This window comes from Haplochromis burtoni, unplaced genomic scaffold (genome assembly GCF_018398535.1).
Source record: "Haplochromis burtoni strain Fernald_Lab_line unplaced genomic scaffold, NCSU_Asbu1 Contig_8, whole genome shotgun sequence".
Classification (NCBI taxonomy): Eukaryota; Metazoa; Chordata; class Actinopteri; order Cichliformes; family Cichlidae; genus Haplochromis; species Haplochromis burtoni.
In genome coordinates this window covers 1,468,617-1,483,112 of record NW_024582369.1, presented here as the reverse complement: position 1 = coordinate 1,483,112, position 14,496 = coordinate 1,468,617, and the positions used below count along the sequence as shown (strand labels likewise).

At 43.6% G+C, this 14,496-nt stretch overlaps 1 protein-coding gene across 1 annotated transcript; it reads right to left on the bottom strand.

Moving 5' to 3' along the window:
* Positions 1–8,122: 8,122 nt before the first annotated feature.
* On the bottom strand, positions 8,123–13,878 carry alkal2 (ALK and LTK ligand 2). The gene is made up of 6 exons (XM_005914533.2): positions 13,115–13,878; positions 12,185–12,530; positions 11,729–11,782; positions 11,460–11,540; positions 11,275–11,349; positions 8,123–9,995 (listed from the first exon to the last, which is right to left on the bottom strand). Exons 2-5 carry the CDS (start codon positions 12,474–12,476, stop codon positions 11,285–11,287), a joined length of 492 nt encoding a protein of 163 aa, XP_005914595.1. The 5' UTR covers positions 12,477–12,530; positions 13,115–13,878; the 3' UTR covers positions 8,123–9,995; positions 11,275–11,284.
* Between the last annotated feature and the right edge of the window lie 618 nt (positions 13,879–14,496).

Genomic DNA, 14,496 nt, shown 5'->3' with positions numbered 1-14,496 from the left:
AGGGGAGAAGCTTCCACCTGGGAAGAACCTGCACTGAGGACTGAATGCGCAAGGTTAGGTGCTGTCACATCTAACCTGTAAAACCTGGCAAATGTATGAGGTCAGGTCCAGCATGCAGCTGCACACACCTCCTGAATAGAAACTCCCCTAAAGCGAGCCCATGAGGTTGCCAAACCTCTAGTGGAATGCGCACGCAAGCCAGCAGGAGGCCGAAGTATAGGCCAGGGCAATTGCTCCTACTATCCAATGGGAGAGGCGCTGTTTAGACACAAGCTTTCCCATATGTGGTTTAGCCCAGGACACGAACAGCTGGTCACTTTGTCTGACACTCTGGGTGTGCGCAGAGCACGGACTGGGCACAAGGTATGCAGCTGCTGTTGCTCCTCTGAGGAGAAAGGTGGTGGGCAAAAAGCCGGCCTTTGGGATAAAGGCAGGGTTGAGCCTCGTATTATCCGAGGAGAACTGAATGCATGACTGATGCACTGAGAGAGCGTGGATCTCTCCTACACGCTTAGCTGAAGCTAAAGCAATCAATAGAGCCGTCTTCAAGGACAGAAATTTTAACTCAACCTGTTCCAGGGGTTCAAATGGGCAACAGGAGAGCGCAGCTAATACTATGGGAAGGTCCCACGATGGAGCCAACGGCCTAGACACTTATGTTGACTCTCCATATTACTGTGAAGCACTTTCATGTGCCTTCGGGTTTTTAAATGTGCTATATAAATAAATTTATATTGTATTGTACTCTAGATGTAGGCAATTTACGCCGTGCACCCTTCATGAAACGGCATATTAAGGGATGCTGGCCAACAGTCTTCCCCTCAAAACCAATATGGCAGGCTGAAATTGCTGCCAAATACACCTTGAAGGTGGAGAAGGCTTTAACCTTATCAATCAGGGCCTGAAGAAATGACAGAATCACAGCCACAGAGCACTGAAAAGGGATGGCCTGTGATTCTAAGCACCAGCTTTCAAACACACGCCACTTGTGCTCATATAGCATCCTAGTAGACGATGCTCTAGAACACTGAATAGTGTCGATAACACTATGAGGGAGCCCCACCGTGTTCAGCTTAAACCACTCACGGGCCAATCCCATAGAGCTAGCCTCTCTGGATGGGGGTGGAATATTTCCCCCCGTGCCTGAGACAGGAGATCTCTGCGTAGTGGTAATGGCCGCACAGCTGCTGAAAAATCTCCGCCAGCCAGTGCTTCCCTGGCCAGTGCGGGGCTATCAGGATCATATAGTGACTTCTCTCCCTCACTCTGGCCAGAGTTGGAGAAATGAGGGCCACTGGGGGAAAAGCATAGAGGAGGGTTCTCGGCCACTCGTGAGCTAGAGCATCCACCCCGAGTGGAGCTCTCTGATCGTGCAGCGAGTAAAACAGGGGACACTGAGCATTCTCCCTGGATGCATAAATGTCCACGGTCGCCTGACCGAATCGCAGCCAGATCTGCTTCACCACCTCTGGGTGAAGCTTCCATTCTCCATAGAGCGGATTGCTCCTCGAGAGAAGATCTGCTCCAAAGTTCAAGATTCCCGGCACGTGAGTTGCTCTCAGTGACAGCAGGTGGACACTGCTCCAGACTATCAGTCTGTGTGCCAGTGTGTGTAACTTGGGGGACCCCAGACCCCCTTGTCTGTTGATGTAGGCCACAACAGTGGAATTGTCCAACCTCACTAAAACATGATGACCTCTCAGCCAAGGGAGAAAGTGTTTTAGCGACAGGTGAACTGCCAGCAGTTCCAGACAGTTTATGTGGGTGGAGCACATGTGAGGGCCCCACTCCCCATTCACTGTTCTGCCCTCGTGGGTGGCCCCCCAGCCTGAAAGAGAGGCATCTGTGGAAATCACCTTCCTGGTTGAAACTGCCCCCATGGCAATGCCCTGAGACAAGAAACCTGGCTTCTTCTACTCGCGGACAGCGAGTGAACAGTCTGCAGAGACTCTCACGCAATGGTGGCCGTTTCGGTGAGGGTCCAGTCCCCGCGAGCCCACCCAGCACTGAAAGCCTCTCATGTGCAGGTGTCCCAGTGTTATCGCCACTAGAGAAGAAGCCATCAGACCGAGGAGCCTCTGGCACTGTTTGAGGGTCACTGTGTTGACTTTGCGAAACAGTGCTAGGGATGACCGTATGGCCGCTGTTCTCTCTGGGGACAGAAAAGCTCTCACCCGGAGGGAGTCTAGGCTGAGCCCTATGAAAGTAATGCATTGAGTTGGCGTCAATGTGCTCTTTTCCACGTTTATCTGGAAACCCAAACTCTCCAGATGGTGTATGAGAGCATTTGTGTGACAAGCCACTTCCTGGCGGGTTGGGGCTGCCACCAGCCAGTCGTCGATGTATGTGGCCACTTGAATGCCCTTTTCCCTGAGCGGGGCCACTGCTGCCTCGGTGCATTTCACAAACACCCTTGGGCTCAGTAAGAGACCATAAGGCAGGACTATAAACTTGTATGCTATCCCCTGGAAAGCAAATCTTAGATACTTTCGGTGTGGGGGATATATTGGGATGTGGAAATAAGCATCCCTCAGGTCGATTGATGTGAACCAGTCGCCTGCATCAACATCCTGAACTTGTATGTCCTTAAATGCCGGTTCAGGGCACGGAGATCCAGGAAGGATCTCATGCCCCTCCCCCCTTTCTTTGGCACAAGGAAATACCTTGAATAAAATCCGCTGTGCATTTCCTCGGGAGGGACAACTCTTATAGTCTTGAGTCTGTCCTGTGCTCCTCCATCACAGTCTGGTATGGAGCAGCCACTAAACAGGACAGGAGCAGACTGCAGCGGACTGTACGGGCAGCAGAAAGGATCATCGGCACGCCCCTGCCTTCCATCCAGGATCTGTACCTCTCAAGAACCAGGAAACGGGCAGGGAAAATCATCACAGACCCCTCACACCCTGGACACAGACTTTTTGATCTGCTGCCCTCTGGCAGACGGTACAGAAGCCTGCAGACCAGGACCACCCGACACAGGAACAGTTTCTTTCCCCTCGCCATCTCCCTTCTTAACAGTTGACCTGTCACACTGCTCCCACTGCCAGACTGCAGCTGCACCTTATGTACATTTTGTAGTATTCATTCCACCTCATTCATTTCTGTATTTTATGTATATAAGCTTAGATTCGTTATTTATAGTTGATTTACACAGCTTTGTGTATGTATGTGTAATGTGTATATATAGACACGTGTGTGTGTGTGTGTGATTTACATTGCTGTGCTTGAGAGCCACCATCTACCGGAACCAAATTCCCTGTATGTGTCTGCACATATACTTGGCCAATAAACACGATTCTGATTCTGATAGCTCCTTTGTCTCTCAAGGTGGAAATTTCCTCCAGGAGAAAAGTGGCAGATTCGCCCAGAGCACGAGAGTAAATGATTTCTTTGAAATGTGGTGGAGTGACATTGAATTGCAACCTGTAGCCCTTTTCCAATGTCCTCAGCACCCATCTTGACTGAGTGCAGGTAGCCCAGCTCTTTATGTGGAGAGACAGAGGGCTCACTGGCCACTCCACCGAAGATGGCGTTTTGGCACCCCCTTTTGGTTGCAGCGCGAAACATACGCCATTTCAGTGTCCCGTCACCTCTGTCACAGGTGAGCGAGGTGACGGGCTCATCTGCATTATCACAGCCGTGGAAACGCGAGATCTCTTCCCACACTGTGGTATCTGGTTTAGCTGTCATGTCCTCTTCTAGCTCAGCTTGGTAAGCCATTAGCATAGAGGAGGCGTTGTGGGCTCTTAATGACAGAGCCGCTGCCTTGTAGCACTTATCTGTAAGGCTAGACTGGAAGCGGTCTGTTTTGGAGGGGAGAGATGGGGCCGATGAGGACAGAGACGTCTCGGGTGAAGATGGCTTGCTACCAACGGCTCCACTTGTGGCATCTGGTGGAGGCCGATAGACTCCACCCCCTCACAATCCAGCAGGGAGCTCCCCACGATGGGGTGTTTCTCGCTGTAAGGTTTTGCTTTCCACATCACCGCTATCTCATCGAGAAGCTCCGGGAAAACAGGCAACACATGCTTCCCCGTCTTTTTCGCCTTTGGCAATTTCTTTCTGTCAAAACGAGACTTTACAATCTCTGTTTGTATGGCGGGCCACAGGATGTTGAGCCTAGCAGCTGCACGCTTGCACATGTCCTGCATGTCGAGATCCAGTTGCGGCCAAATCATCGGGCATCTCAGTTTCTCCTTGCGCTGCAGCAGCCTCACACAGCAAAGGGTCGCCACCCGACAGGTTAGCCTGGCGAGCTAGCCTGCGGCGGAGTAGTTTGCGTGGGAAAGCCGCGCAGTGGATACAGTCGTGTGCGGGTGTCAAGGCAGCCCGAGTGTGAGATAAACCCAGGCATGCCGCACACACAGGGTGTGTATCCCAGGAAGAAATCTTCTTGCCGCTGGGACAGAGTTGTGCAACTTCGTTGACAGTCGTAGCTGGTTAGCTAGAGGGTTGCGCACGTTAGCGAGACTGACACTGAGTGTGGAGAATATTGCTATTCCTCAGCTAACGTGGGGTGAAAAGTAGTGCTACTTTTCTACAGCTATTGCTACCTAATGTGTAAAACCGCTAGCATCGAAGGGTATTGCTACCTGATGGTGAAGCTAGTGGTACCTTTATTAGCAAAGTGTTGCTACTTCGCTTTTGGAAAATATTGCTACTTCCCTGGGTGAAAGTATTGCAACTTGACACCAGCACTAGCTACAGAACAGTATTGCTACTGCTTGTATGCTAGTGGACAACTGAAAAGCTGGGAACAAAGCGCCCGGCGACCAAGTTGTTCACTCGAATCTATGGACAGTTTAGCTTAGCACCCAATAGCACAGTTGTCTACAGGTTTCTGTGAGAAGCGAGAAGAGGTTTTTGAATGGCATATGACGCTATGTCAGCCCATTATATAGGGAGGCACTAGCCCCTCCTGACATGGGCGCCCTTACAGGCTGCCCTTACCCAGCCCGTCACGCAGGAGGTGTTCCAATCCGGTTGTTCAGTGGTGACGCGACGAATCCTACTTCCGGGTCTAAAGTAGTCTGCGTTTAATATGGCTTTTGTGTTGTTAACATGTTTAATGTTATGTATTTTCTTCTATTTGATCTCAAAAAGCTCCTAAAACAGTCAGTGATCACTGTTGACCTCCCTCGGCTTTTATTACCGCTAATCATTTATTTAAGCTCAGTTTTTAAAACCTTAGGATGTAACTACAGCCCAGCCCATGCAGCAGTATATGAATGACTAACCTCGTATTGTGGATGGATTATCTCAGTTGTTCTCCTGGCTGAAGTTTGGTCCTTTTACAGCATCCTGCCATGCGATTACATTTGTTCCTGACCACCGAGAACACTCACGTTAACTTTTATCGAGTGGAAAAAAAGTTAGCTTGTTTATATTATGCTAACATAGCTGTGTCGCTAGCGGTCACGTAGCACATCATTATATACCAGCTAGCCCAACTTCAGTAACCCTACAAACGTCACTGCTGTTTAGTTTTCTGTCTTCATTTATGCTGGAAGTGATAGCAGAGCTGTACGTTTGAATTTGTTTCCAAAACCCCGCAGTCAGGACATGCTATATTGTATTTAGATATTGTATTTAGATATAAGCTAGCGAGCTAACTCCCTGCTAACTTCTAACTCCGTTAAATGTCATAAATTCCGTTTTCATGGATGCCTGGATGTTAAACTCAATTGTTACACCTGGTAGAGCAGAACGCTGATCATTTTATTAAAGATGAAAGACTTTAGACAGTTTTTCAACTCTCAGTAATGCCACAGTGATCGTTTGATATATGGACCTGCAGCGGAGTTTAGACCCAGACACGGCTAGTGACGTCAGACTGAACAATCGGATAGTGAGACGCTCACTCATGCTACTCAGAGAACCGGGGTTATATACATAACCTTAAGTTAGCTTTAGACAAACCAGCTCCTTCCCTATATTGACTCTCAACTGGGCTAGTGAACTAGTTTTTGAATGTTACTTTGTATCTGGCATTTAGACGAGAGCATGTCGGAAATCTCCCCATTTATGTCTAGGTAAGACAGCTATTAAATATGATTTCAAACAATGTCAAACTACTCTTTAAGCTATGCCAGAAAATCAGTACAAGTTATTTGGTATGCAAATTAATTCCCTGGCTTACTTTCCCCAGCATACTTTATTTCAGTGCTAAATAAAACAGACTGGTCTTGCCTGTGTCCAAAAAAAGAAGAAAAAAAAAGTATTTGAGCTTCTATTGAGGTCATCCATATATGCACACAATCATCCCTCCTCCCTTTCCAAACGTCTTTGACGCTTATTCCCTTCCGATGCTGACGGGGATCAAGGAGACCAGCGCACGCAGGCCCGGATGTACTGTCTAATTCGGCTGCCTTTCACCCTTTACCCACCCCTGTTGCTTGTCATGTGTTTCTTTGGTGTATTAAGAGTTTTTTCATGTGCTATGTGCAGAGGTGTTTTTTTCTGTTCTCAAACTGATCTCCCTGTTGGAGCTCAGTCTGGGGGGAGTTTTTTTTTTCCTTATCTTTCCTCATGTGGTGCATTTTCCATTGTTATACCTCTCTGACCTGTCTTCCCCATGTGATGTTTTGTGTAATGTATGTATGGTCGGAGGGTAAGATGGCACCACCATTGCGTGCAATAGGTCGGCAGCCTTATGAAATTTCCCCTTGTGGAACTAATAAAGGTATATCAATTCAATTCAATCAATTCAATTCAATTCAATTGCAACTAATTTTTTTATGCCTTAGTAAACATTTTTTGTACAATTTAAAAACTCGTATTCTAAATAGTAAGCTTTAAAGGTTGATGATGAAATTGTTTTTTTGTTGTTGTTGTTTTAAATTTGGATCTTTTCACCATGGGCTGTAGCTCAGTCAGGTGGTAGAGCAGGTCAGCTACTGATTTGAAGGTTGGTGGCTTGATCCCTGGCTCCACCTAGTCTGCATGCCAAATATCTTTGGGCAAGATAGTAACCCCCAGTTGCTCTCCCATACATCCATTGGAGTATGAATGTGTGTGAATGTTAGCTAAACAGCACTAAAGTATGAATGGGTGTGATTGGGTGAATGAGGCATGTTGTATAGAGCGCTTTGAGTACTGCAGGAGAGTAGAAAAGCGGTATGTAAGAATCAGTCCATTTACCACCATTTATGTTAAGTTAACCAGCTCAAGCCTCTTATTTAGTGTAAAAACAGAAATGGTATCAGCCTTACCTTACTTTACATAAAAAGTGATTATATTATTGTACAAGAGCTCTTCTTAGTCTTTAAGTTGCTCCCCTTTGGGGAGAAAGGAGGTCCCTGGCTTGAATCTTCCAGCTGCTGGGGCCTCTCTGTGGGGTTTGCGTGTACTCTCTGGGTACACTGACGTCCTGCTGTCTTCTAAAAGACATGCATGTTGGGTTAATTAATGATTCTAAATTGGCCATAGGTGTAAATTGTTATCTGTCTCTGTGTGAGTCCTGATACAGACTGGTGATCTATTTAACTCTTGCTGTGTGACAGCAGGGATAGGCTGGAGCCCCACTGTAACCCTGATTTGGAAAAAAAGATCAAGAAAATATATAGATATTTTAGTAGTCTAATTTTTAAAAACATACACGGTGGTCTGTTTTCACAGAGTACCTTAAAATAAACGACTTAATTCCATGAAGGTGCTTTAGCTTCTGCTATAAATGCATACTGGCTAACTGCCTCTGTCTCACTGGGATACTTGAATAGAGCAGAGCCAACTTTAATCTCTTTATGAAGTTCAACTCAAGGTCCTCCAAGCAGTGTGTGTTTTCTTGTCTTGGTTAGGATCAAACCCAAACAAATTAAGCTTCCCTCGAAAGTAATTTCTTGCAAAAATATTCAGTCTGCAGCAGTTGCATCTGTACAGGGTTCAAATTTCATGCAAAAGGCTTAAGAGAACTTTACCTTGATGCACTTATTTAAAGGGCCAGTTCACCCAAAAGAACCCGAAAAGTACTCAAAAGTAGTATTTTGCCATGTTTGAGGTGTATTTTAGATAATCAGTCGTCCATGTAATCTGCATATAGTGGCAGTAAACTTGATCTTTGTCTTTGTAGGGACTATTTTTGCACCAGTTGTGGATTTACAGATAATATAACTGTCAATAGAATTGTATACTTTTTAATTAATTCTGTCTTGTTGTTATTTATCTCCTCCCCTTAGTCAGCATAATTGCTAATTGATATTAGTGTGCATTCAATTTCTTTATCACAAATTGGTTTCAGTGAAGCCTGTCAGTTGTTGTGGTCTGTAGCACATCCACAGTAACAATGGTGTTGCTTTTCGTGGGTCCCATTCCTCCTTTAAAATGCTTTAAAAAAAACCCAACAACAAACAAAAAACATATTGCAGTGCTTAATAAATTTATTCGATTTGCCATAAAAATGAAGAAAACATAGGAGGTTGTTTAAAATTAATAATATATTGTTATTTATTAGGTAAGTAATAAACCAAATTGCATTACTTACAAAAGTAAGTGACAAAATTAAATAAGTTTCTATACCCAAATTTGAGCTAGAGAAGTCATAAATGAATGAAACATAACATTCAACCACTAAAACTATTTTTTCTGTTGTATTTACAGGGATAGCAGTAAATAAATGTAATTTTGAGCATATTAGTAACTCATCCTTTTTGGTAATAACCAGTATTCTTAATTTAGGCCCTACATTAGATATAATAAATTTGTTAAGCACTGTACATTCACCTTTGCTTAAGTGCATTTGCAGGAAACTTCTCAAAACCTGCTCAAATAACAATAAACAGTTTTGATGAATAGATACCAGTAGAAATATACAGGAAAACCTGAGTGACTCAGCCTTTTAAGAGGAACTCCTTTCTCAATGTGACTGCTGCAAAGCAAGTGAAATCTGCTGACCGCCACATCTGGAAAGTGATCACATAAAAAAAATCATGTTGCAATAACATGTATTCGAACACTTTGAGCTTTGCCAGTTGATCTTTTTTAACAGTCTGTCTGAAATAGCAGTGGGAAGTTCACAGGATCAGATGTTCCAGGACTCGGTCCAGTCACAGGGTTATTCGAGGATCATTCCTCATTCAAGATGGGAATGCAAAGCAAAATATCGCACAAGAAAAGAAAGGCAATCCATATTTGTACCAATCTCATAATTTATTTAAGTATATTTCATTTTTAAATATAGCTATGGTATATATATATTTATATATATATATATATATATTGGACACCCCTTTGGGAAATGCCAGTCATGTTAATTTATGGTACATCGGTGGCTTCTTTTTATGTTTCGCTTTACAGCGTGAAGATATTGCTCCTGCTTTTAAAGATGGCCTACATTATGTACAATGTTACCTTTTGATGACTCAAATACATAAATATACTCTGTACTGCACTCTACCAAAATCCAACAACCACTTCTTTTGTTTTATTTTTATTTTTTTATCTTTTTCACAAAGATGCAGTGGAAAATTCATGCAATTAATAATTTAATCACAGTTCTTTCTCAGTATGAGCACAAGTGGCTGAAACTATGCACTGACTGCCAGCTGGAGGTCTGTGAAAACTTGTCTGTGTAGAAGGTAGTACAGGCAGGGTTGAGCATATTTGGATTTCGCTCTTTTCTTGAGCAAAATAAATGAAGAAAAATATGTTTTTGTTTTGTTTTAGCAACATCTTTTTTGGATCCCAGCATGAAGAGGCCCCAGGTTGGTGTGTCTCAACCGCTTGTTTCTTTATCTTCTCCACTCTTCAGTTTCACTGTCTTTATCCTGGTCTGGGTTTTGTTGCCTGGGTTGCTCCCCCATGCGGTGACAGCTAACCATCAAGGCCCAGCCTGAGTGGTGGGTGGCACCCATCCACGCCTTAGCAGAAGGAGACCTCAGTGAATGACAATACTGTGCCTAGTGTCCGTCGGGGCTGGTCAGATTTAGGCTTCCTTACTGTCCAAGGCACTTTTTTCCCAAGTTTTTTTTTCTTCTGAAGGACTCGTGTGTGACTTTGACCTGTAACAAAAAAGATGTGATATTCAGGACCAACTTGAAAACACCTGAAAAATTCTCCCCTCTTCAGAAAGAATCACAAATAATAAGAAATTTGATACTTTGCTCTCGCTGTGCCACTGTTAGGGTGTGTGTGTGTGGACACAGCAAGCATATCACCACAGAGAACAAACGTCTGAGTAGTGCCTCAGAACAACATAACCATTGCACTATAACCATAACCGGAGAGGTTTTTGACTCTGAATGACACTGATAATTCATGCAGTGCAAACATTTTATTTATTCTTATTATTCTTACTTAAATAGGAATCACACAAAAGTAAAAAAAAAAAAAGGTAATATCCTGAATCTAGTATTTTACTTAAGCAAAATTATTCTTAGTACTACTAATGATTTAGTGTAGTGAGAATTTAAGTGCTTGATTACATCATTATTCTCAATTAATTCTATGTAAGCAGTAATTTTATGCTTTAAGTGCTCAATGTAATAATTGAACTCTGCTGCCGAGCTAGAAGAAAGCACAGTTAAGTGCTTATAGGAAATAGTAAAAATAGCTGTAAATATAAATACTGTTATAGATTAGTGTATTAATATATTATAGAGCTTGGCTCAAAATACAGATTCATAAAATGGACATTCATTTAACGTTTGAATGCATCATAAAGTACAATATTTGAGTGGAAGTTTAGTTATCTGTGCCACAGAAGTAGAAAGTAACACAGTATGTTTAATGACTGTAAGTTCAGTCAAATTAAGAAGTATTTTGTACTTCTAGCCAACTTTTAAGAGAGAAATGGCACTAGAACTATACCTTTCTTTCTTTCTGCTTTATAGTTATGTTACCAAATTTACGTTAATGAAAAAAACAAACAAACAAAACAAGCTGTAATGCATTTGTACAGAGTATTACTACAATCCTGTATATAACGTAGTGACAGTTATAGAACTATAAAAGCAAGCTGATACCAAAAAACATGCATGCATTAGCAATGCTACTCTAGTAACAACAAATCAGCTCAGAGCACATGAGTCCACGCTGAAGACTTTTACTTGTGGCTGCAGTTTTACCACATGGCCTTGTTAATTTTGCTCAAGTAAATGACCTTGAAGACTACCTCATACTTCCTCCTTATCACATCCCATTCAACATTAATGACTGTGTTACACGCACACACGGTCTATAATGTGCTCTGAACTCTGTTGTCTACATTCAACGAGACACATTAACAAGCTGTTCGCCATAAAAAATTCATGTTTGAATCAGAGGAACATGGTACCGTACCTGGTGTGTGCTACCCCTCCGTGCACTGTGGGCTGCCTGCTAGCCGTGTCAGAAGCCGTGCACATCTTTTGAAGTCTGAGGAAAGAAAATAGGATGGACAGATAGTGAGTGGTTTAGTGTGTTGACATTGAACGGACAAGATCTTTACTAAGGGTGTCAAGAGGGCCAGTGTAATGGCAGCTTACATGCAGGTATCGTGCAGTCTCTCGTGTGGTGGTAGAGTTTATACACCGACTTCCTGCACTTGGGGCTGAAGGAGAGCGGACCTGAAACAAGAACAGAGAAGAGGCTTTAAGAACGTTGCCGCAGCAACCTTCAATAACATCTGTTTTGTAGTCATTGTCTGAAGCTGTAATTCACTTTTGTGTGCTATAGCTGACTTCCCTGGCCTGTTTTTGTAGGAATCTTTTTAGCAAACACTTTAAAAGACATTGATTTAGCAGTAATGTCTTACCTGTTAAGTATTTTATGAACTTCTCCTTCTTTCTTAGATCTCTGGGAAATATGACTGTTTAAAGAGAGGAGATAAGGAAAGGGTGTCAAGTTTTAGTCTGTATCATATAGACAGAAGAAAATGGATGGATGGCATATTTTTATCAGGAGGCCTTAAAATATCAGCTCTGGAGTTATCCATAACAACACACAGAACAAGGATGTTTTTATCAAGCAAAATATAGTAAGAGAGCTTTAAAGGGCCAGTTGGCCCAAATGACCCTCAAATAACCGTCAGTACTATCAGTAAGTATAGTGGTTTTATAACCAAATAGTTTTGGTTATATTGCATGCACTTGGTAGCCTTAACGAGAAAATAGAGAGGAAATTGTTCTTCTCTATGAAACTTCCATATCGCAGTATGCTACATCCCTGACTGTACATCCAACTTAAGATTCCTTCCTGGAAGAAAACTCACCGACAGCCTGATTCCCTCTGAATGCTTTGAGGTCCCGAAAATCCTTCCGCTCCATCGGAGAGCTCGTCTCCCGTGAAATTGCTGGCGCTTCTGTTTTGGCACTGTGGCGTCCCCGACTCCCCTCCACCTGCTTCACGATCTCCACCATCCGCCTCAAGTCCTGCTGCTCGTCCATGCCGGCCGATGCGTCCCCTGTTGGGACCGTGGAGGGCGCGCTCTCGCCGCAGTGGTCGGTGAGCGTGCACATCAGTAACACCAGTCCTATAATGAAATGCCTGCGTAGTTCGCTCATAGCTCCCGGGGAGTGAGGGGGAAACAGTGAGGCCGTATTTTCTTTTCTGGGCACCTGCAGGAGAGATTGAGTATGAATGTTAAAAGCCTTTCATTTCCTAATTTCACAAGTCCCAGAATCCCATTAGGCTACACCCCGCCAAGAGCGACTGTAAATGCTGGTTAAAATCCTTCCAACGCCGCAAAACAATAACACAAGAGTTTCTCAATGGGCCACAAAGCGAAAATCACAGTACTGCACGCACCTAATAGTCCATCAAGTTCGGGTCATAATTGATTGACCGAAGCTTGATGGACTTTTAAGTAATCTTACCCATGCGCTATTTAACTTTATCTTCAAATACGCTTTCCAAAATATTATGCAAAACTGCTTACCACGTGCTTGTTTTCAAACAGTTACTCTGTTTTTATGTTTTTAATAACTTGAGTGTCTTCATTGCCTAAATGTGGCTGTAGTCTTGTAGCTTAAAAAGTTTTATTTATGTTGATCCAGGCTTCTGTTACCGAGACGTTACACAACACAGTTAAGTCAACCTCAGATAAAAGGCAACAATGCATCAGTAAGAGAGGAACTAAGAATAAAAACATAACAGTAAAGAAATCTAGATTCTAAAAGTAACAATTTAAAGCTATTTTTACCTTTATAAAGTCTTCAGACACTGATGACTTTCTGCGCACACAGCAGTAAACTGTGCGCAACTTCGGAGTTTGTCCGGCCCAAAATATGTCCTCTTAAAAGCTGCTTTTATTAATGCAAAAACAAAGCTCGTGAAGTCAGGGATCTTCACCGAGCCCCTGTGGTCATCCTTTGAAGACCGGCAGACTGCAGGGAGAGAGCGCACAGAAAAGCTCAAGTGGTCCGGTGCTCCCAGATCCCGTGCGCGTCCTGGCTGAAGTAGCAGATTAGTCGCCAAGAAGTGAGGCTCACTTTTTATTCTGTCTCGCCGACGTGGTGACCTGTCCGCTGTAGGTTACTCCGCAATGTCTGTGAGTGTGCATGGGTTGAGTGACCATCACTTGAATGCTGTGTCAAGTTTTCTGTGCCCCCTCCTTTGCCTTACTCCATTTATATGTACGATACGCGGTTACAGGAAGCCTTTTTCCTACTAATAGGCTACTTCCACTGAAATTTCTACTCAGCCCAGAATACAGCGCAGATACCGACATCTTAGTGGAAATGCTCCCATATCCTTCTTCTGAGGCTCATAACCTCATTAGAGCCATTGCGCGTTTTACATCCATCATGGAAATTGAAACGCAATTATGCTATGGACAGTTTAAGGATCATTTTGAAAATTAATTACAAACGGGTTTTAATACTTATTGCCCTATAGTTTCTGGTCAGAACAGTCCGGTAAATAGGATTACTGAGGTTTGCAGGTTTCTCCTCTTTGGGGATTAGTCTGTACTAGCCTGCCGTGGTTTGAACAGCTTTTTTTTTTTTAAAGGGGGGGGGGAGAAAAGTATGGGTATGGGCGTGCAAGTGGCTCCGATTCGCCCCCTCCCAGTCCCCCCGTTTCCCCCACAATATTGTGAAGAGAAGACACGATAGGGGTGAAGCGTTATGTTTCATACCCTTGAGAATAAAACACTATATACAGCTTCACAACTTGTAAAGAAAGCGTCGTGAATGTGTGTGTGTGTGTGTGTGTGTGTGTGTGTGTGTGTGTGTGTGTGTGTGTGTGTGTGTGTGTGTGTGTGTGTAATCAAAAACATAACTTTTCATCTTGGAGTCTTCAGAAAAATACTCTCAGATTTTCCACATAATCTTCTGTCTTTCACAGTTCAATTGTTGCAGGGTATTTATAGTGACCACTCGGTGCTCTCACTGCATGGCTGGGTGAAGCTGTGGTCGTGCGTAAAGTGAAACCTTGGTGCTGAAAGGACAGTGCGCGCTGTCACCGAGCTCCGAAACTCCTCCGCCAGCAGGCAGTCCTTTGCTCGTTAGCGGTAATGCCTTCCTGTTTAACGGCAGAAAGATTTCCTTTGAACGAACTATATACTGATTTATAGTAAAATTA

Coding starts and splice junctions, on each gene's coding strand:
- alkal2 (XM_005914533.2), bottom strand. CDS start 12,476: ATGAGCGAACTACGCAGGCATTTCATTATAGGACTGGTGTTACTGATG. Junction 11,541..11,728: donor GTTCATAAAATACTTAACAG/GTAAGACATTAC, acceptor TTCTTGTTTCAG/GTCCGCTCTCCTTCAGCCCC. Junction 11,350..11,459: donor AGACTGCACGATACCTGCAT/GTAAGCTGCCAT, acceptor TTCTTTCCTCAG/ACTTCAAAAGATGTGCACGG.